General features: G+C 42.6%; 1 protein-coding gene across 1 annotated transcript; it reads left to right on the top strand.

Moving 5' to 3' along the window:
* BDH2 (3-hydroxybutyrate dehydrogenase 2) lies at nt 1-20,046 on the top strand. The gene is made up of 10 exons (XM_067568189.1): nt 1-34; nt 2,681-2,760; nt 5,542-5,620; nt 7,515-7,611; nt 9,387-9,495; nt 12,522-12,582; nt 15,233-15,346; nt 17,301-17,359; nt 18,244-18,336; nt 19,831-20,046. The coding sequence occupies exons 2-10, from the start codon at nt 2,689-2,691 to the stop codon at nt 19,882-19,884; spliced, it is 738 nt and encodes a 245-aa protein (XP_067424290.1). The 5' UTR covers nt 1-34; nt 2,681-2,688; the 3' UTR covers nt 19,885-20,046.
* Nucleotides 20,047-25,372: the final 5,326 nt, after the last annotated feature.

Here is a 25,372-nt window from a genome sequence, read left to right as displayed (position 1 = left end):
CAAGAGTCTGTAAATCCTGAAAGGTGGCTGTGAGGTGGGTGGCTTTATTCAACCTTATATGTTTCATCCTGTTAGTTTCACTTGGAATGACAGTCAGGAAAGTTGTGACTAGAGGGCTGAGAAGCTGATTTGAATGTTTATACACCTCGTGTTGACCCGGGGGGGAGGGGCGCAGTATCATATGCTGTAAACCTTTATAACTGGAGACGTGGTGTAAAATCTGGCCTAAATCAAAAGCAGAATTATTTGATACTTTCAGTTTAGTTTCTAATGAACTTATAGTCTGCCAAGAGACACATTATTGGAAGGCTGCACACTTCATTGCCGAGCCCTGCGCATTATCCAACTTTTGAAGTGCAAATGGGAGTACTGCAATTGGGAGGTAGGCCAGGGGCTGGCTGGAGTGGGAGGGAGCCAGAGGCAGTGCTTGAAGTGCATTCTGGTACTTTTGGGGGGGAGCTGGAACATCGTTCCAGTCCTTCTGATTACCAAGCCTTCATTCCTCCTTCTGGAACACAGAGCCAGGGCTGGACCTTGGTCCTTGTTCCGGAAGGAGAGATGATGACCCATGTCACATGGCACCATCTCCTCATGCTGCCTCTTCTGCCCCTGGGCCCACTCCAGAAGGAGTAATAGCAGCTTGGTAACCCAGAAGCCATCCTTCCGCAGTAGGGAGCCAGGGCTGAAAGGGATCCCCCAGAGTCTGGGCCTGGCTCAGCTGCCATCTCTCCATCTGCTCAGAAGCCTGAGCCTCTCCCACCAGGATCTGCACCGCCAGATACAGGGAGCTATACTGCACAGCCCATCCCGGAGAAGCCCATCCCCTACAGCTGAGCTCTCTGGGGCCGGCAGCCAGGAGCGGCCCAGAGCTACCTCCACACAAGAGCCACTTAGCTCCCTGCAAGGGAGCAGGGGCCTTCTCCAGCCTCGCCACACAGAGCACACAGGCCTGCTGTCCAGGCCCCCTTCGCTCTCCCTCTTCTGGTGGATCATGACTCCCTGCGCCCTCTCCTCATTAATTACAAGGCCACATTCTCCCCTGACAACCAATGTCCCCCTGCCCCCTAACACTAACCCACAATATCTCCCCTGCTTAACCCCTAGTCCCCTTTGGTGTGCTCCCCCTGCCCCTCATATCTCTCACCGCCTCAGGTCTGTCTTCTGTGACCTGAGGCAACATGAGATTGTGCTCCTGCCTCACAGTATGCATAGCCAGCGCCTCAATGAGTGCCAGGACTTCTCTTTTTAGGACTCCAGCACTAGCCAGGGACCTGGCTGGGTGTACAGTTCTGTTTAGGTAAGAAAGAAAGCCTGCAAGCACTTAGGAAGCTGCTGCCTGTGATATGGATAGGCAGAAGCAGAGGGCACTAGAGAGCTTTCTCTGCCGGCAGCACCAAAGGGGCCCTCGGTGAGCTGGATTTTAGTGGCAATCTGGCTTCTTTGGTTTTTGGATTCTCACCAAAATTAACAGGATTCTGCCCATTGATACCTAAAACATTCCCTGAAATTTTGGAATTGATCAGATGTGGTTTTCAAAAGCTATCGCATTACACCTCTGTAGACAGACTCGCTCTGCTCAGCCTGTGACCTAGGAATTATGTTGGGGAAGTTCTATAGCCTGTGCTATGCAGGAGGTCGGGCTAGATGATCACAATGGTCCCTTCTAGCCATGGAATCTTGGAATCTATGAAAGCCACTGACTTGGTATAACTGGAAGGGATCCTGAGGACGGCACATAGTGGATTGACATAGGGGAGCTTGCACACACAGATCTACCCACACTGGCTGGTCTTACGAGCACTTACTACTTTTTATAGGCATTAAAATTCACTTTAACCTATGATTGAGTCATTTCAATGAAAATATCCAACTCCCTAAAATGTAGCCCTTCCTACAGAAGTGCTGAAAACTCTGCATTTCAGGATAGTATTAAAGTCGAGGCATGCAAACTCACTTCTCAAACATATGTAGTATTCATATTGACTTTAAGGTTGAGACTTTCAAAGGGGATTTGGACATTTAATTCCTATTAAGTTCTAACAGACACTGGGCATCTAAATGTCTTAGGCATCTTTGAAAATTCCACCCTGAATTTTTCCTGTCAGTGTTTATATTAACTAATGATAAAATGCCTGCGACATATTATAGCTGCCTTTTATAGAAGGGACACGACTAAAATAAAGCCATGGCTGAGATAACCAGGAGGTCTGACGTAAGTCTCCCTCAGTTTTCAACTCTGATCTCAGATCGTTGGTCTCCTGAGAAACATACCACGGCTCAGACTGATTTCACATCCAATGTGGTGTGATGTATCTCTCTGTATTTGTTGTACAATGTTAAACTGCTCAGTGTGGTAGCCCACATCATGCATTCTGCTGATGATGTCACACTCTGCTAAACGCCACTGGAGACTCCGATCTGCCTACAGAGATAAGGCAGGTCCTGTTTTAAAACTTTTGCTTTAAAAGTTCTCATTTTATAATCCAAGGTAGGAAATAGGCATATTGAAAAATGTGTTTAGCTTGTGGAAAGAACAAGCCACTCTCCAGTTCTCTTCAGTGGTAGATGCTCTGAGTCACCTAGTCAGTTATAGAATGCATTTGGTTTTGATTCCCTGGAGCTGGTGTTAACTCCTTTTTCCTTTTGAGAGTTGTCACAGAACTTGTTTCAATACCTGCAGGCTGCAGTATGGGTCGGCTGGATGGGAAGGTAATATTGCTGTCTGCAGCCGCACAAGGGATTGGACGAGCAGCTGCTATAGTAAGTCTGGAAAGCATCATTCTTCTTTTCCCCCCTTATTTCCTTGCTAGCGTTGCTGTTTTGATTAGCTCAATGATACCTGTACTGAACTGTCTTTTATTGTCAACTTGGAAATTAAATCAAAGCTAAATCCTTTAACTTTTCCTTGAAAAGCACATGGAAAAATGTTACTGCTACACCATGAGAGCCTTGCTTCCATTCTGGAAAAATTCATTCAAGAGTCACACTGTCTAAATTCCCTGCTGCTCTATAAATAGACTTCCCCAAAGATCATAGAATCATAAGGCTGGAAGGAACCTTGAGAGGTCATCTAGTCCAGTCCCCTGCATTCATGGTGGGACTAAGTAATATCTAGACCATCCCTGACAGGTGTTTGTCTAACCTGCTCTTAAAAATCTCCAATGATGGAGATTCCACAACCTCCTTAGGCAATTTATTCCAGTGATTAACCACCCTGATAGTTAGGAAGTTTTTCCTAACGTCCAACCTAAACTTCCCTTGCTGCAGTTTAAGCCCATGTCTTCTTGTCCTGTCCTCAGAGGTTAAGAAGAACAATTTTTCTTCCTCCTCTTTGTAACAACCTTTTATGTACTTGAAATAGCTGTTATCATGTCCCCTCTCAGTCTTCTCTTCTCCAGGCTAAACAAACCTAGTTCTTTTAGTCTTGCCTCATAGGTCATGTTTTTTAGACCTTTAATCATCTTTGTTGCTCTTCTCTGGACTTTCTCCAATTTGGCTACATCTTTCCTGAAATGTGGCACCCAGAACTTGGCATAATGCTCCAGTTGAGGCCTAATCAGCATGGAGTAGAGAAGAAGAATTACTACTCATGTCTTACTGACAACACTCCTGATAATACATCCCAGAATCATGTTTGCTTTTTTTGCAACAGCATTTCACTCATATTTAGCTTGTGGTCCACTCTGACCACCAGATCCCTTTCTGCAGTACTCCTTCCTAGGCAGTCATTTCCCATTTTGTACATGTGCAACTGATTGTTCCTTCACAGGGGTTGGTTGGGGATACTGGTGTTGACAACTAGCCAGGAGTTGCTTCCTGCTTTGATGAGAGCTGCTGCTGCTGCTTCTCTGGACGGTGGATCAGTGACCTTCCTCAGATATCTCTGCTGCTTTGTTTGGGGACGGTGATGTCCCAAGGTTTCTTGTTGTACCAGATTGGAGGTCAAACAATTAGCAGATTGTTTCAAGGATCTTTGTGGCAACAAATCCAGGTAGAATGTGGTGGCCCTTCTGTTCCTTGCTAATTCATGTAACTCAATCCAAATTGGTTCCGAATATCATTCGTTGATCTATGGGCGATGAAGGGAATGTGCATATGTCAAGCTGGTCACGAAAGCAAGATCAAAAGCTTTTGTCTGAACTTTTTTCCTTGAAGTTTGGTCTTGGAATTTTTTTAAGGATTTTTTTTTTCCTTAAAACATCTTAAGCTTTTAAATTTTTTTGGCAAATGGAAAGATTTAGTCTGTTGCTCTTGGTTTCTGGTATTGGTAATTTTTGATTGATCATCTTGGTCACATTGGGATTTTTTTTTAAAAACCTGAAACATTTCATTTAATAAAAAAATCGATGGAGAATTGAGAAAAACAAAAAGTCCAAACCATTCCGAAGAGCAGAATGAAAAACATTTTTTTCCTGAAATGTCTGCCATTTTTCTCTGCTTTTAACAGCTCTGCTCTCCACAACTGGCTTCTATAGAGGGAGACTAGCAAAGCTTGCATGAGATGTGCAATGAAAGATACCTAATTGTCACAAACTTTGATTTTCACAGACTTTGCCAAGCAGTTAGTTACTAATGCCTTTAGTTGGTGCTGGGGACTGCTAATCCTATCACTTGCATTAAAACATCCTTTCAATGGAATAGCTAATTTGCAAAACAGATTCCTTTTCCTCATGAATTTGCTTTGTAAATATGCAACGAACTGCGGATGGACCTGAGCCTTCTAAAGATGCACCACAGTTGTGAACAGGCATTCTCAGAAACTCATTGCTGCCACTTACTGTGGGGAATTGCTTCTGACTTGGAGCCTTCAGGCCACCTGTGATCAGCAGATGAGTTTCTTCAATAGCAGTTGCTTGTCAACAACTCACTCAGGAACAGAGCAAGTCGTTTTTTCTCAATAGACACTATGATTATGAGGGTTCCCTTGTGTTTAGGGGTCTCTCTCAGGAATAGGTACCTGGTTCTGTTGAATGTAGTGAACAGAACCATTAATAAGTTGTTTCTTTAAGTCGTTCACTCTTAAATGAGGTGGGTGCAAAGCACTTTTACACAAAAGCCCTCAATTTCTATAAACTCTGGGCTAGATCCCCAGCTCTTGCAAATTGGCATAGCTCCACTGACATCTTTGGTGATGCATTGATTTTTCACCATCTTAGGATCTGACCCTATACATTTGTACACGTGCTGCCCTTACTGGAGACAATGTATGAGTGTCACTCTTGTGCATATCTGTTTCTTCAGCTGGGTCAAGTAACAGGACCTGTTGCTTTAATTACAGCTTCCTGGTTCTGGGAATAAAGACTGTAAGTTTTGTTCCCCTCTCTCATGCCTACATTCAGCTAACACCATGGCGTTTGGTTATGCAGCCAGGTATAGATACAGATAATTTCTTTATGCACCAAAAGAAAAGCAAGAGACTAGCTGCCTTCAGCCAGCTCCTGTTTCAGTCCAAGAAGGAAGTGAGAGGAGAAGGCAGCCTTTATTCCTTGTAAAACCTAAAATATCTAAAGGTTGATGGTACCTTTTGCTTGTGTTGTTAAGGCTTTTGCAAAAGAAGGAGCAAAGGTCATCGCTACAGACATCAGTGAGTCCAAGCTGAGAGAACTGGAGGAGTATTCAGGTAAATGCTTTACAACAGACATCAGTCCAACTTTTGTGTATTTTGTAAGCTGCTTGCAGAAATTTCCTATGAGGACAGTACAGAATTCGAAAGGCAGTGGAAACTGGAATAATGTAAGTGACCCCTTGGTGTTGGCATGTGGGCTTTTCTATGCTGCAGCAGAATGTGGAGGCTGGGTGTTGGGGCGCTAGTGTTCCACTGAAACTTCAGCATTTCAAAAAGGATACAACAAGGTGCATAGAACAACCCCACGCATCTGATTTGACTAGGCAGTAGTTAAGCAGTTAACTGCTGCCACTCCTCACCATAGCATCCATTTCACTGACTTGTCCAGGCCATTGGGCTGACCAACAAGTATAACTACCTCTTGTTTCAGTCATGGGACTTGAGCTTTGGGCCGTTAGTGCTAAAAGCATGAAATTCTACCACTTGAGCTAAAGAACTCACTTCATGAGCTACACAGGAATCAAGTTGAGTGCGCTGCATTTCAGTGTGACCAACTAATGCATTAATGGCAACGCAGTTTTTCACCGCTGTGAACTGGAGTTTCTTTAAATATGAATGACACTAAATCAGCCCCTATTATTTTTGTATAAATTCTCAGGACTAAGAGTTACCTCCCTGCTGATACTATACTAGCATGTCTCAATTACTCATGGTCACAGACTTCACGTAATTGTTCCTTAGTTAGAACAAGATAGGGAAATCATAACACGAGTTCATTTTTATGTGTAACATAAAAACTTTGGGTTAAACCTATTCTATATACACAATAAAACAGAAAGAAAATACCTTTAAATCACTGGTCCCTACATACATCCATGACTGTGAGAAGGTCTAATAACAATCTTTTCCTCAGGCTCACTGCAAACAGCCTCTGAGTGACTCTTTAGGCACTCTGGGGAGTTTCCAACTCATCCTCTGAGTATTTCATGAATTCTCAAACAGGAGGATTATTTACCCTCCAACACATCCGTTCAGTTGCGCTGACAGGAACACCAGGAAGTAGAATCAAGATTCTACACAGTCTTTCTCCCTCTTAGTCTTAGGAAAAGGAACTTCAGATACATGCTTTGTTAAATCCTAACTCTTCCTTTAAGGATTGGAATTAGAATATGCTGGACTTTTAACATAATGCAGAAGAGGAAATTCCACTGTTAGTCAGCCTGCCAGGGAGAAGTTAGCTTTCTTGCTAACACATTTCCTAGAGAAGTTGACAGAGACATTTTAGAACATGTGCATGGATTTATCAGTTTGAGTTTTTTCCAGTGGAGAATGATTTATTATCTTCCATCAGCCTCTTTTGACTCAACCAATTGCTATTAAACTCTGTGTAATTGGCTGTAGATGACCAAACCACAAAAATATTTTTTCAGCACAGTGCACAGGAAATTAATCTTGGTGATTTAATCGGAGTTCTTTGTTTGAGGGTGCTGGAGTAGTGTATAGCACAGATGCTGAAACTAGGGGTTGAAATTCAGTAGGGTGATGAGTACTTTGATGGGTTGAGTTTCTGTGAAAAGGAAGTGTATTGGAATTAGCTCCAGTTTAAAGACGACACCAGCTCACCTGCTTGTCTGGTTGTTATTCTCTTACAATAAAATCAGTTGTCTTTTCTAACTCTCCCCTGGGCTCTTGGATAGTAGTCCATGCTCTTATTATTATAGCAATTCAGTACTGGGAGAATTTAACAAAACAGTGTAGCTTTTTGGTGGTAAGGGTAAAAGACCATATTATCCCAGGGTATAAATGTTACGGTCTGATATTCAGAACTGCTCAGCACCTGTGAGCTGCCACTGACTTGAGTGGGAACTGCAGGCACTTGGCACCTCTGATAATCAGGTCATTCATTTTTAATAAACCAAAGCAAAATACAAACATTTTATTTTTATAGGCATTCAAACACGGTTGCTGGATGTCACTAACAGAGAACAAATAGAAAATCTGGCCAAGGAGATTGAGAAGATTGATGTCCTCTGTAATGTGGCAGGGTAACTAGATCCTATTGTTTAAACTCCCTTCTCTTTCCAGTGCCTATGCCCCAAAGGTATTTAATTCAAATTGATGTGTCCCCCATACTTTTCGTAAATGTTTTTCTAGTTTCTGCATAACAAAACCCTCCATCACAATCTGGCTTCTTTGAGGGTGAGCTAAGTAGACAAGCCACAGACTCAGTGGCTCAATGAGACTGAATTATCTTTTCACCACTTGTGGCAGCCCCATCAAAGGGGTTCAGGAAGACCAGTGCGGGAAGTGCGTAATGCTGTCTGCTCTGCAGAGAGAGGACTTCAGCTTTCAGGGCTTTCTTTCGTACACCCTTTGTTAAACTGGGGACCAATTCTGATCAATTCATTTGCCCACAGCTGAACACCCCGTGACCATGCCAGTGAAGACCAAACGTCAATATCTTCAATACAGAGCTATTGTTGATTGAAAAGCAGATATCACAGACAAATAGAAAGGACTATACAATGCCTCTCCTTAGTAAGCCTTAGTTTCGCAGGCATAAACCCACAGTAACTATGCGGGCCCCACAGAGTATCCTGGTTGGTAAGCAAAGTATGATAGTTACCACTTCTTGGTGACGAGTGTCTCTTCCTCCTTCGGGTTCGCTCAGGTCCTTGGTCTATTTTCTGTGTTCTTTGCAGTGGGGTTTTGGCTACCTTGAGGCCCTCTGATCTATGATCCCTCGGAGCAGGGTCGAGGTTACACCGAGGCCCTCTGGTCTTAATCCTTATTCTGTCCGAAAGTATCACTGGCCCTCTTCGATATATGAGATATAGATAGAAAAGCCCGATACCATGTGATCTTCTCAATGCTTATACCCTCTTCCCAAAGAAGTCACATGTCCCCAAATATGCTTTGCCAGCAAATTATGTGGCAGATCCTAATTAATTCATAATTTGGGAGGGAGCTGCAGGGATTGGCTGATAGTCACTTATTGTGGACCACTCCTCTCCAGGCACCTGATGTCACATCATTCTATAGGGTCAGTTTACCCAGGTCAGCTCGCCCCAGATTCGCCATTACACACCTACACATGTACACACCAGGCGAACTGGCCAGTGGCTGACCGTGACCACTGGTCTTCCACATTAGCACAGCTGCTTACACAGGATCTGGACAAACATTTGTGACACATATTGATGCCAAGTGCAAGTTTGGCCTTTTCAGTGATTTTTCCACAGCCTAGTGCTATGAGGCCCCTGTTCCCAGAATCCTCTAGCATTCAGGCTCACCAAACTTGTCCATTGTGATACTATATATTCAGCACCGTCTCAACACCCTTCATCACCACCTTCAGATATGTTGGTGATAAAACCAATATCTCCTCCAGAACTTACATGATATGTTATTTTTAACTTGAAAAAGATAAATCTAAATAAAAATATCTTTATACTAGCACTCACTGAAATTTTTCAAATGTCAGTTTTCGACCAATAATTTTGATGGATGAGGAAAGGGATAATTACAGTGAATTCCCCCACCACCACCACACACACACACACACTTTTTTATGATCAATTCTGCCTATCACCAAATCTTTATCTGTGTATATGGTGGCATATTATGACTGCCTTGAACTACACATACTAGTCACTGGAAACTTGTGCAAGCTGAATGTTGCATTATAACCTCTGAAGGGAGTCTTGTCCAACTTTTCTTGATTGGAGGGATAGTTATTACAGAGGAGGAGGAGAAAAAATATGAATTATACATTAAAGGCGCAGGAAATAATCCATTGCATTTTGTGCACTTGATCCAGTTTTGTACATCATGGAACCATTCTGGAGTGTGAAGAGAGAGACTGGAACTTCACAATGAACCTCAATGTTCACAGCATGTATCTAATGATCAAGACATTCCTTCCAAAGGTAAGGCTCTGTCTACCATGCTCCTTAGTGTAAAAGACATTGCAGTGTGTTCTAAGCAGGGCAGGATTAAGTTATAGGCACTTTAAGAGGATGATGGTGGGTGAAAATGTGGGGATGTGGCCACGGAGGGCCCTCGTATCATATTGTGCCTAGGACTGCTTTCATTCAGTCCTGGTTTAAAGCTAACCTTTTAGCTGACTACTAGTGGATAGGGCAGGTTAATTCAGGTTTTCACACTGTACAATTTGTATTTAGAATCATTCAGCTGCAGTGCAGTAAGAGAGTGCATGGGAATGCAAGGCTATCCCATCTCTACAAAAGTATTTGTAATGATTCAGATTTAATTATGTGATTTCTCCCTTGCACCCATAACAGGAAGCTACCTTGCAGAGCTGTCCAATACCATTGACGAAAACACACTACTTATATAGGGAAGCACTCATCCCATTAGATAAACAGCTCACCTGTACAATTATATCATAGCTTGAGGACACTTCCTGTTTGAGACATAATAACTACATTCTGGCCGAACTCCCAGGCCAGGTGCTGCGGTGTTTACGAGGAACAAACTGGAAGGCCAAAATAGCCCAAGGCTGGTTGTCACCAATGTGAACAGGGATGCAGCCTGCAGTGGTTATGATCCTGAAATACAGTCTCAATCCCTGCTTTCCTCAAACCCTCAGTTCCAGCGAGTATTGTGCTAATTAAACTGGCCTGCATTTTCATAAGTGGCTAGTGATTTGAGGTGCCTCAGTTCTTGGGGTGCCCAATGTGAGATGCCTAAAAGGGCATGATGGCCAGATGGTGGGTGCTCGGCACTGTCTGAAAATCAGGTGCCTTTAAGGCATCTCAAGTTGGGCATCCTTCCCAAAATAATGATTATTTTAAACTGCTGAATCATGATTGACTGTGGGAGACTCTCTCTCTCTAACTGGCAAACACACCTGGGTCTGGTGCTCTGAAGCAATATTGGGGAGCGGACTCCCACTTATTCTTCTAAGACCCCCTCTTTCACTGCCCTGCCCTGCCCACCCTCTGGGTGCACACATCAATTTACCTACAAAATAACCGATATAGTGCGATAGAATACTCGTGGGGGCGGGGCTAAAACTTTCCCCGAGAACAGGAAGAGTTGGGGTAGAGAGAAAGAGAGAGGAACTGAGAAGACATGTCCATGCTGGGCACCTGGCAGGGGGGCTATGAAGGCAGCAGTGAATCGGGGGGCAGTGCTTAGAATATTATATGATTATACAAGCAATAGCTCATGACAAGATGTACTTGTCAATGAATGCACCCAGCCCTTGAATATGCTGAGTTACAAGGTGTAGCTGAATGCTTTGAACATGTCTGAAGGGCGTACGTGTTCGGGCTGAGAAGCCTTATGGTGGGAGATAAATCTGGGAGTCAGGCAAGCAGCTGGAGTGTTTTCCATGTCCCCAGCCTCGTTCCTCGTTTTTTCAATTGCACATAGCCATGTTCCTGGAAAATGAGGCGTAGCCTTAGCATAAGTCCCACAAAGATCAGCAGCTTCCAATCTCTTCAGAGAAGATAGTGGAGCTCCTGGAAGTAGCCTCAGCCTTGTTAAGAGAGTGGAAGAGAAATAGAATTCCCTTCTATCCCCTCTGCCCTTAAATCATCTGAAAGGGTGGTGTAGAACATGGATCTTCTTCCAAGATTTGTTTCTGCTCTTCCTCAGTGGATCAGAAAGAGTATGTTTTGTTTCAAATATAACTTCATTATCATTGATTAATATAACTTATTACAGTAGCATCTACAGGCGCTAAGCAAGATTGGGTCTCCATTTTGCTAGGCATTGAACATACAAGTAGTAAAACACGGTCCTTATCCCAAAGAGTTTACGGGCTAAATAGACAAGCCAGACAAAGGGTGGGAGAGGATTTATAATTATCCCCATTTTATAGAAGAGGCAACCAGAGATTAACTGACTTGCCCAAGGTCCCACAGAAAGTCTGTGGCAGAGCCAAGAATTGAACCCAGCTCTCCCGAGTCCCAGTCCAGTGCTTCACTGTAGACTTATAAACTTTAAGGTCAGAAGGGACCAATATGATCATCTGACCTCCTGCACCACACAGTCTTCAGAACCTCACCCACCCACTCCTGTAATAGACCCCCACCTATGACTGAGTTATTGACGTAAGACCATCTTCCTCTAATTTGAAAGATCATTAGATATATTGAAATGTAATATATTTCATTTTCGTTTTTATTCTTTCATATCAAATTTTGAATGGGCCCTAGCCTGGTTAACCTTGCTACTGAAGAAGCTTTTATTGTCCCAGGTGTGTACTTTGGTTAGCAGATAATTGCTTCACTTGAAAGCCTCTTCATCCGATTAGATCACAGTTTTTATCAAAGCTATTCCATAAGAGAAATAACCATTAAGTATGCAGAGCCCTATGTTGTGGCTACTAATAGCTCTTGGCCATTTTAGTTGTGAAAAGGGTATAGTTGTGGCAGTCACTGTACAGCATTCCCCACTCTGACTGGCTGAGAGTGCATTGCAATGTAATAACCAAGAATTCTCTAGTGAGGTGATGCTCAGGCAAGGAAGGATGCTATAGTGTTAATTGTGAATCGGGGAAAGTGGGTTTTGTTTCTGGCTCTGGCACAGATTTTGTGTGTAACTTTTGCAGGCACTTATCCTTTGTTTCCCCATCTCTATAATAACTACTTACCCTCAAAAGGCTGTTCTGAGGCTTAATTCATTGTTTATAGGTAGGTGCTATACGAGTACATAGTAAGAAGTGGGTATTATTATTATTATTGATGAAGAGAATGAGACTTTTCAAAATGTAACTTAAGATGATATGACTATGAAATAGGAGACAAACACTGCCCTTGGGGGTAGTATTTTGATCAACAAGTAATTCCCTTGATTTCTGAGAAATTACTTGTGGAATAAAGTACTACTTAATGTGAGTAAGGGTGGCAGGACTGGTCCCCATATGACAGAATAGCTTTGGTTTGAATGGTATCATGGCGGTTGTGGGTTTTTTTTTTTGCAGATGCTTGCCCAGAAATCTGGAAACATTATCAACATGTCTTCTGTGGCATCCAGCATTAAAGGTAATAGGCTTCTTAGAGGGGTGTTTTGTCATATACATACTTGTGATATTCCTGGGTCGTGTCCAAGGTTGACGTTCTGAACCTAAAGAATAATATTTTGTCAGTCCAATTTTGAAAGTGCCTGTTTTAGGAATGATGAGACTATACCCACATGTGCAACCTTCATTTAACCCCTTTGTGCATAAGCATTTTGATGCAGTCTTTTACATGCCATTTTTCTCACAGGAGTCCCACCTCATGCAGTGCACTGGAGGGCCAGTGCTCTGGTGATGAAACAAGGCTGTGCAGCAAAGGAGGCTGTTGTCTGTAGGACACCTCCCTCATTTGTTGCAGAAGCTGGACGGTTGTAGTGAATGAGGGAGAGGACTGCAGGAAGCAAAAGGATGGTTCTGTGGTGTAGGAAGCTGAATGCCACTCTGGAGAACTGCCCCTGCCCCGTCTCTGCCACAGAATTCTTACATGATGCTGGGCACAGGTGGTCACTGTGTGTTGCTCATTTTCCTGAGTACCCAACTTGACACCTGATTTGCAGAAGTGCTGAGCACTCACAACTGCAGCTGAAGTCAGGGTAGCTCTTCTCTGAACATCTGAAGTGATATAAAATGCCAAGTGCTTTGAAAAACTAGGCCCTAGATGTCTCAAATCGGGCACCCAAAATTAAGTGGCACTTTTGACAATTGGGCTTCAATCTCTATGCCTTAGTTCCTCATACGTAAAATGGAGATGATAATACCACCTCACTGGGGTTTTGTGAGAGAAATGAATTACTCTCTGTGAAGAACTAAGTTGCTACAAGGAGAGTTGTGACCCGTCCGTGCCCAGGGTAGCCACCTGAAAATGCTGAGATCAGTGCAGGCTGCAAAAGAAAAGCAGATTCTCCCAGCGCTGGTGGGTGACACTGAAGTCAGACTTCCCAACCAGCCACAAACTGTGCTTCTGATTCCCCACACTGGTTATTAAAAAGCCAGTACAGAAATACACACAGCCCCCTTTACTGCATTTCAGTCTCCAGCCCCCAATCAGCCACTAGGTCCAGTAAAGAGACCAGTTATTTAAACTCTATGCTCTTTACCAAAAAAGTTCCTCCTGACCCCAAAGGGTCAGCCACAGTATCAGATCAATATAAGTTTGGATCTTACCCAAAATACCACGTTGTCAGCCAATCCTTTAGCAACCAAAACGAAAGGTTTATTATAAAAAGAAAGAAACAAACTATAAGAGAAATGTTAAAGGGTTAAAGCAATCAGATACATACAAATGATTTGAAAGTCCATATATTTCAGGTTTCTAGGAGAATTGTGGAGTTTGCAGGCTTGTATAGTCCCTCTGGTATACATCCAGTACTTGGAGGGGTCTCAGTCCTTTCTTTCACAGCTTCAGTTGCAGATGACTTGATCCAGAGGTAGACAGGTGGTTGAAGGCTGAACCCAACTGAAGACAAAATGGATCCCGGGCCTCTCCCTTTTATGTCCTCTAGCTTTTTTCCATGCTGTTTGTGGAATTTTACAGAACCAAAATGGAGTTCAGAGTCACATGAGCAAGACCTGGTGATTCATTAGGTATACCTCTGGCTTCTCCTCCTGGGCCCCTTGTGCCTGTGAATTTCTTAATGGGCCGTCAAGCAGGCTTTTGTTCTGTAGCCATCCTGTCTGGGGTGTTGCCCAGACACAGCACAATTTGAAATAAAGATATATCAAACATATCCATAATGTCCATTACACATATAACACATGAACATAAACGTCATCATCTTACTTAGCACAGTATAGCCTTTCTAACAGTACCTGACATGGCATATCTTACATGAATCACTATGATTTTGACATACTGATGTCAAACAATATACTAAATGCCCTCCCTCCTCCCCCCCAATCCAGCCAACGTGACAAGAGCATCATAGAAAAGCCCATGAGGAGATGAATAATTCTGTGGTAGTGCAGGTTTGCATGGTACGCAGTAAAAAAGGCATGGGGCCACAGGTTGAATGATGAGGATAAAAAGAATTTTTAATAGCTGGCTTTCCAGGGAGCACTAGCCACCGTGCAGTGAATGAGTTGGGGTGGTGTGGAAAAACATGTAACTAAAGACCATATCATATTGAATAGGGACAAGAAGGGGAAAACTAAGGTTGCACAAGCAACTTTGATTGCTGCAATTTATTTAGTGGTACCATGCCACAATTTATATTATTATATATTATTAAATTATATATGTGGTACCATGCCACATATATAATTTGTCTTGTTTTTCAGTACTTCCTTAATTCCAGCTGCACAAGGGCTACCCAACAAGAACTCTGTGAGCGAGGGGCAGATAGTCCCCTCTCCTTAATAAATCTTTATGCAATTTTTTAAAACAAATTTCCTCGGCTATTTCCCCAGATATTTTCATTCTATGCTGTTGGTCAGTGTATAGTACTGTATCCTGGTTCTTGAACTTCACTCTAGTCGTGCAGATTGCTTTGTCTAGCAGTCAGTACTCGAGCCAGCTTCTCATTCATCATCTGTTCAAAGAGATGCCATTCGGAAAAATCTAGAGCCCAAAAGTTAGACCCATATGGAACAAATGTGACCATTTTCTTTCTTTCTTTTTTTTTTTTTTATTGTGATTTTTATTTCCACGTTACCCTAACACGAACTTCTTCTTTCAGGAGTTGTAAACCGATGTGTCTATAGCACTTCAAAGGCAGCAGTTATTGGCCTAACCAAGTCTGTAGCTGCTGACTTCATTGAACAAGGCATCAGATGTAACTGCATATGTCCTGGTAAGAAAGTTCTTGCAGCATTTTGTAAACTTGGAGCTGACACTGAAAAACGCAGGTTTGTCTTTAGCATTATCGCAAAGCACCTGGCCTATTTAATTTTCCAGATTTAGTTTGAGGTTGTTGATAGAACATGAAACTTGAAAACAGCCCCACCACATGCAAACAGCTGCTGAAAGCATCAGCAATCAAGGGAGAAACCACATTTAAGACTTTCTTCTGACATTTCCTGAAATGCAAATTTAAGAATTACTATTTCTTCTTCAAGTGCTTGCTCATGTCCATTACACTATAGGTGTCTGCATGCCTCTGTGCACAGTTACCAGAACTTTTTTCCCCTTAGCAGACCCCATAGGGTCGGCTCCAGTGCCCCCTGGAACTCCATGCATAAGCCACGGTATATAAGGCGCAGCTGGCTCAGCGGCCGGTCAAAGCGCTGCCTCCATGAGCAAGGCTTTCAGGCGGATTTCTCCATCTTTCTGAGTCCAAGGCCTGAAAGCCTTGCAGATCTTACACTTCTTACGATGAGCTTCCCCTGGCACTTTAGGAAGCTATCATGCGGGTCACTTAGCAAGAAAGCCTTCCCACAGGAGGCACACGGTTTGAAGCCCGGTGACCGGGGCATACTCTGCTCCTGGCAAAGTCCCAGCCGGGACTACCCTAAGTGCCTAACTACTACTATCAACGGTTACTTAACCTAACTACCTAATTAACACAAACAATCAGAGTTTGAAACAAGGGGAATTAAACACTTGCGATGCAAGCAAAAGCAGTTCCAGCAACCGTCACAGGCAGAAAGCAGGAACTGAGGGGCGCCAGAGCCAGCCCTACGGGATCTGCTAAGGGGAAAAGAGTTCCAGTAACCATGCATGGAGGCGTGCATGCATCTAAAATGGAATGAACATGAGCAACACATCTCGAAGAACAGCAGTTACTGGTAAGTAACCATCTTTTTTTATAGCATTCCAATATTTGTGGGGCAAGGCGAAGGAATATGCTTAGTAGCCTATTAATCTAGATACCAAGTTGCTTAAGGCCCTTCAGGACTATAAAAGCACACCTACATGTGCACAGAGTATCTTGATGGTGTATTATACCAGTTATTATCGGGACATGAAAGTTGCAAGTTAGGGGGGGAAGTGGTGGTTTCCGTATCTGATTAAGAGTGCTGGAAGTATGATAGCAAGACATCAGGAATGAGGCAAAATAGTGGTAACCTCTCTGCCCCTTAGCTCAAAGTGAAACCCCACCTCTCATGCTGATCTTTCTCCACAAAGGAGCCTAGTCACTGCAATGGAATGGGATGATACCTTGGGGTAGATAACTAGAAGTCCACATTGTATGACTATACTATATCTCTACGCACAAAGAATGCCTCAATCTATTTTTAAAATATTGATTTGCATTCTAATTAGTGTATGCTCAGTGGCATCAAACAACGCTGCATTACCTAACTGTGGTGATGATCAGCCCTGTAAAATTGCTTAAGGAAGTGAGCTGTCATGAAAATACTTTATTGTAATAATAGTCTAGATTGCCTCTTGCATAGATTACTATCAGTATTAAGATTCTCTTTGTCAGTATCCAGAATAGTAAGTCAGTTTAACACTTTATATTTCCATTCATATGCTGAGACTGTAAACACGCTGGGGAAGGGATGTTGCTCATGTTTTGGTTAACGGTGGGTAACGTTTTTCAAAAGCACCTCTATGACTTCGGCTACTAAGTTACACTTTCAGAAATGACTCCGCCATTTAAGAGTCGGTCTCCCATTGAAAGTCAATGGGACTTAGGGTTCTAAGTCATTTAGACACTTTTGAAAACTTTATCCCAATTTTGTCCTGTACAGCCATGGAACTGTATAAATAATAGGATTAATGGTGATGGAGTCCTTTGTCATGATTGCATGTGTTGAGTGCGGCTGAGTGGTTGTTTTAAATTTTGAACATTTGCTTAGGAACTGTTGACACTCCATCTCTACAGGAGAGAATCCAAACCAGGCCTAATCCGGAACAGGTAAGCAGGCTACTTAATTTATGTTTGTGCATGCACACAGCTATGTTAAAGCAATTGGGAAAAACTGAACAGTACTTCTGCCTAAATCTCAGCATTCGAAAGTAGCAACAGCAGTGATTGTACTTTGGCTGCTTGGTCATTTGGTGCCCAGAGTGGCATCTGCACGTCCTCCCAGGACACCGTGTTAAAGAAAATCACGGTGCATTTCATCCTGAAGCCTCTCCAAGTGTTTTACAACCATATACTATATCTATAGCACCAATAAAATACAGCCACTTCTTGGGCACATGACAGCAACAAACTGATGTGCAGTAAACTACACAACAGTGAGGGAGAGAACATTTTAGCAAACACTCAGCTGAATTCTTAGGTTCTCATCTGCAAGACTTCTGCATGGAATTCTGTCTGCTGCAAAAGGAGAAATGGCTGAGTCGACCTTACTGGAATGTAAACCTCTGGTTCCAGGTGGTGAGGTCTTTTGCAATCCTGAAGTTTAGCTCACTAGTGGTATGTCTACCCAGGGATAAAAGGCCCCTGGCCGTGGCTGGCCCAGGTCCCAGAGCTTGCAGGGTCCCAGAGCTCGGGCTCCAGCCACTGCCAAAAGTCTACACAATAGTTTTTCAGCCCTAGGGCCTGAGCCCTGTGAGCTTGAGTCAGCTGACCTGAGTTAGTTGGGGTTTTTTAACCCTGTGGTGATGTACCCTATCTTAGTCATCCTTTCTTTTCTTTGAGCATCATATGTACTGTCGGCACAGTGTAGTAACCATGTGGTGAGCGTGTGGCCGTCTGAAAACAAAGCTTTTTTTTTTAATGTACCACCGAGTAATCAGGTCTCTATATTTCAGTGTGTGGTGGTGATGCATGGAATGTTCTGGTATCTCTAGGCACTGAAAGACTTTCTGGCTAGACAGAAGACTGGTAGGATGGCTACTGCTGAAGAAGTGGCCCACCTCTTTGTGTATCTGGCCTCTGATGAAGTAAGTACTGTACAACAGAATCTGATGTGAATCACAGAATCCCACCCCATCTGGTGGCTTCTCAGTACAGGGATGCTATTTTGCAGGAGCTTACACAGTCTTGGAGACAGATTACTGCAGTGATAGAAGACTGACATACTTTAAGTCTAGCCCCAGATACAATCAGTGAACTACTTCCTGGCACTGAAAGTGACGGTTAACTCATTATTTGCTGAGGACCGTATTCTGGACACTGCATGCATTCTGAACAAATTGGCTGTGCACAGCGCAGTTCTGCGGAGGCTGGGAGACATGGAATTCTATCCCACTGCTACCACAAGGTTGCTTTGCTTCCACCACAAGTGACACCACCTTCAGTACAGTGGGGTCAGTGGATATGTAACCTGAATACAGTATGCAACAACAAAACATTTGGGCTAGACAGATCTCTCAGAGAAAGGTAAACAGAGCTTAGAATAATTACAGGTTTGGGGCCTTAGTTACCCTGCAAACAATCAGTCACCAGCAAGTGATGATGTGGAATGAAGATGCAGGAACATATCATATCACTACAAATACTTGAACTACAAATTCTCCCCTGTCTAGGGAAACTACATCCAAAGGGCATCGTAAGGGCACGGGCCACATAGTGGACCCAGCAAGGTTATCCATATGCCAGATGGCCCAAATCTGGCCACAAATAGCACCAACACTAATTTAACAGCACACGTCAAATTAAATTGATATAATATGCTACATATACAATGTAAACATAAAATAGGACTAGATTCCGTGGAAATTGCCCAGTGATCAGGACAATCTTACTGAGCCCAGCAGAATCCCTTGAGGATAGTGTTTGGGTCCCAGTATTTCTGTCAGTTGTCACTTTCTCAAGGTTCATCTGGGCCACACAGACACTAATCCTATCAGTCTATTATTGGTAAAGCTTATTATTAATTCTGTCTAGTTTGGCCCTAGGATCTTTGCCCATATATGGTCAGGACTTCAATATTAGATCTGAACTCAATATGGTTTAGTATTGACCTAGAGGAAAGAGTGCCACAACAACCCTTCCTCCACCATCTGGGTTTTTCTTTAAGATCTCTCCTCTAACTTACTAACCAGGTCAGACCCTGCTTAGCCCATGAGAACTAATGATCTCACAGTATCAAGTGATATGGCTGCAGGCCAGATGTCTTAACTCCACCCTCTTGAGCATTCCTATAGTCCCTGCATGACACATTTGTGCCTACCATCTGTAAGAGTAAGAATTCCTAAAGCCGTGTGATGGTGATTTTTCACTTTGCAACAGCCCACTGTCGTAGCTAAAAGGCTTTAGTTTTTAAAGTTATTAATCCTTTAAATTTTCAGAGCCACTGTTGTATTTGTAAAGATTAAAGGATTGTTTGTAGAACAAAGAAATGTTTTTGTTAAATTAACTTCAATAATTGTTAGCATTTTCCTCTGTGTGTTAGTAATAAATGATAGTTACTGTTCCTCTTCTTATCATTTCAGTCTGCCTATATGACAGGCAATGAGCTTATCATTGATGGAGGATGGAGCTTGTGACTTATGAAACTTTCTGCTGAAGAGTCTGTTTGCAAATGGAAATTCACAAGGTGAAAGACAAATAATGAAGTGATTATCACATTTCTCTATTAATATAGTTTGCATCATTTTTAATGACTGAAATGATTGACCTTCAAATAAAAGTCAGTGTATTTGCACAGACATGCGATACCTCGTTTTCTAAACTACTTTGTCTGATTTTCTTTTGCATACTTCACACGATACTGGAATGCTAGAAATGAAGCACACTTTATTCAACTTTGTTTTTTGTGGAAGCTCAACAGCACGAAAGAATAGCAGCTGGATGTCTAAGGTGTTCTAAAAATATATGTAGAAGAAAATGTGAGTCTCAATGTCATAATTAAGTCTCAGTGGAAAGAATTAGATGCCACTTGCTCTTGGCATGTGCCACATTTGGAAGTTAAACATTCTTATTTGGATTTCCCAGAAGCCTTGGGCAATGGAAGAAATGGGGAAAGGCTGCATTAAACCTGTTGAATTGGATCTGAACTGTGCAAGTTTAGATTCAACAGCAGCCCATAGCAGATTAAGTGGGAATGTGTGGATTTAGAAATCTGAACTACATGAAATGTTGATCAAAGTGTTTCTGGGGGTAGTGGTTTCTTACTTCGTGTAATGGGATAGTCATTTTTGCAAATCAAATGCTAGAAAAACAAGGTTACTTACCAGTAACTGCTGTTCTTCGTCAAGTGCTTGCTCATGACCATTCCACTATAGGTGTGTGCACGCATTCGTGCACGGCTACTGGAACTTTTCTCCCCTTAGCAGATCCCATAGGGCCGGCTCCGGCGCTCCCTGGAGCCCCACGCACATGCAGCAGTATATGAGGTGCTGCCGGCCCTACTCCCCTCAGTTCCTTCATTCTGCCTCTGACGGTTGCTGGAACTGCCTGTGCTTGTATTGCAAGTGCTTAATTCCCCATGTTTTGAACTTTAAGCATGATATTTTGTGTTAGTTAGTTTAACAATTGTTGTTAGTGGTAGTTAGAGACTTAGGGATAGTCTGGCTGAGACTTTACCAGGAGCGGATATACTCCGATCTCATGGCTGCAAGCCATGTGCTTCCGGCGGAAGGCTTTCCCACTAACTGACCCCCACTGCTTGAAGCCGCTGGGGGGGAAGCTCTTCGGAAGGAGAAGAACGGATCTGCAAGGCTTTCAGACCTCCAGAAAATCAACCTGAAAGTCTTGCTCATGGAGACTCTGACCAGCTCCGAGCCGACCTGCTCTGCTTCGTTACCCAGTGTGCCATCAATGCAGAGGGCACCATCAGTACTGACCCAACTCGGCACCGCGAAGAGATGGAATCAGTTCTCGGAGCACAGACACTCCCCTGCACCGTTTAAGCAGGTGGGGTTGAGCACCGATCCGTACCGAGGTCGAATCACGGAGACCCGCTGCCTGAGCCAGTGTCTCCAGCCAGGGAGCCTTCCCTGATTCTAGGGAGTGGGGGAGCCCCTCAGCACCTACCGGCACCATCGACATCAGACAAAACCATCTTTCACTTTCCAAAGATTTACATCTATTCCCTTTCCCTCTTCACTATCATTAATAACCTGTTATATGACCCTAATAGCTGCTACAAAGCAACTCATAGTTCCTGAGACATTAGAGAGGAAAATTAAACGTGTTCCAAAGACCCAAAAGGCTGTGGAACAAGCTTTACATGTAGCGGAAATTATGGGAATGGACATGATGCAGTGTGAGATTGTGAAAAGACAAGGCTCCTGTAGTGTTAGTGTACAGAATCGTGATATAATTTTGCCAACAGTAAAATATTTTCTTCAGTGTAATTACATCAAATATGTATGTGGTTACTGGAACCAAAGTGAGCTAGACTATGCTAAAGGCAGAGAGCAGAACTGCTTCATTACTGACGTGGCTCAGTTTCTAAAAAATGAGTTTGGATGCGTTACTACCCACGATGCAGCATTCTGTATCTTCCCTGTATCCTATGCCCTGCTATGCTTCAACAAGACAGCCAAATTACTGCCTAATGGCATCACTCTGTGTTAATATCTTCAGGAAGAAAAACAACAAAAATCCCAGTGTGGTAAATTTGCTTGTACAATTTAAAGAATGCAGAGAGTTAGTTGTACAAGGACTAACAGTTGATAAATTGATTTTACCACTGATAATGAAGATTTTGTCACATGCAACGAATGGATGAGTTATGCCAAAATTAGCTTTTTCTATTGCTTGAATCTACTGGTATGAAACTTCCTTGACTCTGAAAGGCCAGTGGAATGCCCGGTAAAACACTACCTAACAACAGCCAATCCAGTCACATTGCAAAAATGACGCTCATTCTACAGTAGCTGAGTTACTTCTTACTATGATTTGTATTGCAGTATTACCTAGGAGCACTAGTTATGGACCAGGACCTGCCTGGTCCAAAACCTGCCTTATGAGAGGAGACTCAAAGAGCTTGTCTTATTTAGCCTAACCAAAAGAAGGCTGAGGGGAGACATGGTTGCTCTCTATAAATACATCAGAGGGATAAATACCAGGGAAGGACAGGAGTTATTTAAGTTCAGCACCAATGTGGGCACAAGAACCAATGGATTTAAACTGGACATCAGGAAGTTTAGACTTGAAATTAGACGAAGGTTTCTAACCAGCAGGGGAGTGAAGTTCTGGAATAGCCTTCCAAGGGGAGCAGTGGGGGCAAGAAACCTAGCTGGCTTCAAGACTGAGCTTGATAAGTTTATGGAGGGGATGGTATGATGGGAAAGCCTAATTTGGCAATTGACTGATCTTTGACTACTAGCGGTAAATGTGCCCAATGGCCTGTGAAGGGATGTTTGATGGGGTGGTTCTGAATTACTACAGAGAATTGTTTCTGGGTGTCTGGCTGGTCAGTCTTGCCCCCATGCTCAGGATTTAACAGATCGCCATATTTGGAGTTGGGAAGGAATTTTCCCCCAGGGCAGATTGGCAGAGACCCTGGGTTCTTTTTGCCTTCCTCTACAGCATGGGGCACGGGCAGGGTTGCTAACCTTGCATTTTTGTTTTTACTGACATGAAGATCTGAAGTTGGTTTTTTTTACTGACATGGTAAACTTTTTACTGACATCACTAAAAATACCACAAACAATACAATAATGTCACAAAAGTGTGTACTCACTCATGATATTCTGTACCACAGGAATTTGGAATTACGCAATTGTTTTAACTGCAGTTAATTGATCAATCGGGTTCTTTGGGCATGTGCAATAATAGAAAACAGGAAATTGATAAAGTCATGATGAGTGTAGTTTTATGGTACAAGAAGTAATTCTGAATGTCGACAATCAATGTCAAAATATAATGTTTTATTTCTACCCAATTTTATGGATATTTTCATTTATTTATGGATTTACTGACAGTGTTAAAATTGTACATTTTTTATTGACTGTCCGTAAATTTACGGACGGTTGGCAACCCTGGATGGGTTACTTGCTGGTGGATTCTCTGTACTTCGAAGTCTTTAAATCATTATTTGAGGACTTCAGTAACTCAGTCACAGGTTAGGGGTCTATTAAAGGAGTGGATGGGTGAGGTTCTGTGGCCTGCGTTGTGCAGGAGGTCAGACTAGATGATCATAATAGTCCCTTCTGACCTTATAGTCTATGAGTCTGAGACCCCATTGTGCTAAGTACTGTACAAACACAGAACCAAAAGGTACTTCCTATTCCAAAGATCTTACACTCTAAGTAATCTGAATCCCAACAAAACCTGCCATGCCAGCACACTATTACAGCCATAGATGCCAGGGAAGTCTGCCTATAAATGTAGCTACTTAAGAAATATAATTGCTCTAGATGTATTGAAGAAAAATTGCTGCTGCAAAATTCTGAACAGTAATCTCAAGAAAGCGTGGACCTGACTTTTTGAAAGGTGCTGTGCAATGTGCAAGTCCCATTAAAGTCAGAGGAATTTAGGATGTTGAAGTGCATCTTTTCTAAGAACTAAATTCACTTCATATTCTTCCCTTTACATGTTAAGGTTAGATTCCTCAAAGTTACTAAGGCTTGGATAGTTGCCCTGTGTGCTGCCGGCTGACGTTGTGTAAAGATCACTGCCTCAAAAACACTGGTATTTTCACTGGGCATTTGATGGGAAGGGAGTTAAAGGGAGGGAGCCATACATATGTTAAGCGCTCACGGTAGGAATGACTGCCAAAAGGAAGTACTGCTGTAATACACCATTGAATCTTTGATCTAATTGGGGACATAGATAATGCTTAATTTGGGGGGCTATAATCATGGTGGAGAATTCTGATCCTCTGCACAGTAGATATTTCAAATATTTGACACAAAGCAGTCCCTTTGGCTTGTGTGTATACTGTACAGATGACGTGGGGTTTTGACAGATCTCCCTCCAATCTCCAATTAAAAGGGATCGCTTAAGCAGGGCTGGGTAAAACTAGGGCAGAAATCCAACCTGACTAAAGTGGTTGGGTTAGAGATCATTGATCTGAGCCCAAATGTTGCAAATTTCAGTCTGGCAAAATAGTGTTTCCACCTTTTATGAATTTATCATCAAGGCCAAAGTCCTTGTTCTTTGACAACTGTCATCGTTGGTTTTGTGGGAAGAGGAGAGAGCTTTCTTTTTTTGCTCAGCATTGTAGAAGCTCATTTTGCCCAATTAGAAAATAAAAAATTTAAGTTTGGTGTTTTTTCTGTTGGCATATCCAGAGGTTAATTGAACTTTTCTAACTATTAGTCAGTATTCTTAGGCAACCTGGTGTCGTATCTGAACAGCAGCTGCCTACTAATGAATTGAATGAATGAAGCTAAAGAAGTAATAATATCCCCATTTGATGATGATGATGAACTGACCTACAGCGAGTGGTCACATGAGAAGCTGGTAGCAGAGCTTGGAACTGAATCCAGATATTCTGAGTCCCAGTCCATTGCCTTAGCTAGAAGTGTCTTTCACAGGTAACATTTCAGATTGATAGTGAATAATTTATTATGAAATCTGGAGTTTTCTAATAGGTGTATTGGAGCTACATTGAGAGCACTCCTGTTACAAAATTCATCATCACTTAAACCTGAACTATGTTTATATTTTTATGGAGCTAAGCAGAAATTCCCCCTCGCCCCCTGAAAATGTTGACCTTTTATCAAAAAAAAAAAAAAAAATCAAGAAGGTTGGACCCAAAACTGAATAGTCCAAGTTTTCCATGTTAAGCTGACACTTTCCATGGACAACTTTGTTTTTCTGTCAAAATTGACCTTTGCTTAATGTGTGACCTGCCCTGATTTTTCCTGAGGGTGACTAACAGTAGTGGGACAATCGATTTTCTTTTTAAAATCTTGCTATCAGATTTCCAGCTATTCCACACCTAACTTGCTTTCAGTTTTCGAGAAAGTCACTTAACTCCTGTGTCTCATTCCTTCATTTGCACAGCACAGGAAGCCCAGGTGAGGTTCTATTAACTAATCTTTGTAAAGCATTTTGAAAGTCTTTGCTGAAAAGCCA

Source organism: Emydura macquarii, unplaced genomic scaffold (assembly GCF_026122565.2).
Source record: "Emydura macquarii macquarii isolate MOO-44397 ecotype Brisbane River unplaced genomic scaffold, CSIRO-AGI_Emac_v2 contig_2863, whole genome shotgun sequence".
In the NCBI taxonomy this organism is placed as follows: domain Eukaryota; kingdom Metazoa; phylum Chordata; order Testudines; family Chelidae; genus Emydura; species Emydura macquarii.
The sequence above is the reverse complement of the archived record's forward strand: the minus strand, read 5'-3'. Positions and strand labels throughout refer to the sequence as shown.

Bases quoted from the DNA above. Each gene is read 5' to 3' on its own strand.
- BDH2 (XM_067568189.1), top strand. From the start codon at position 2,689: ATGGGTCGGCTGGATGGGAAGGTAATATTGCTGTCTGCAGCCGCACAA. The intron at 2,761-5,541 runs GTAAGTCTGGAA...TGTGTTGTTAAG, and splicing joins TTGGACGAGCAGCTGCTATA to GCTTTTGCAAAAGAAGGAGC. The intron at 12,583-15,232 runs GTAATAGGCTTC...TTCTTCTTTCAG, and splicing joins TGTGGCATCCAGCATTAAAG to GAGTTGTAAACCGATGTGTC.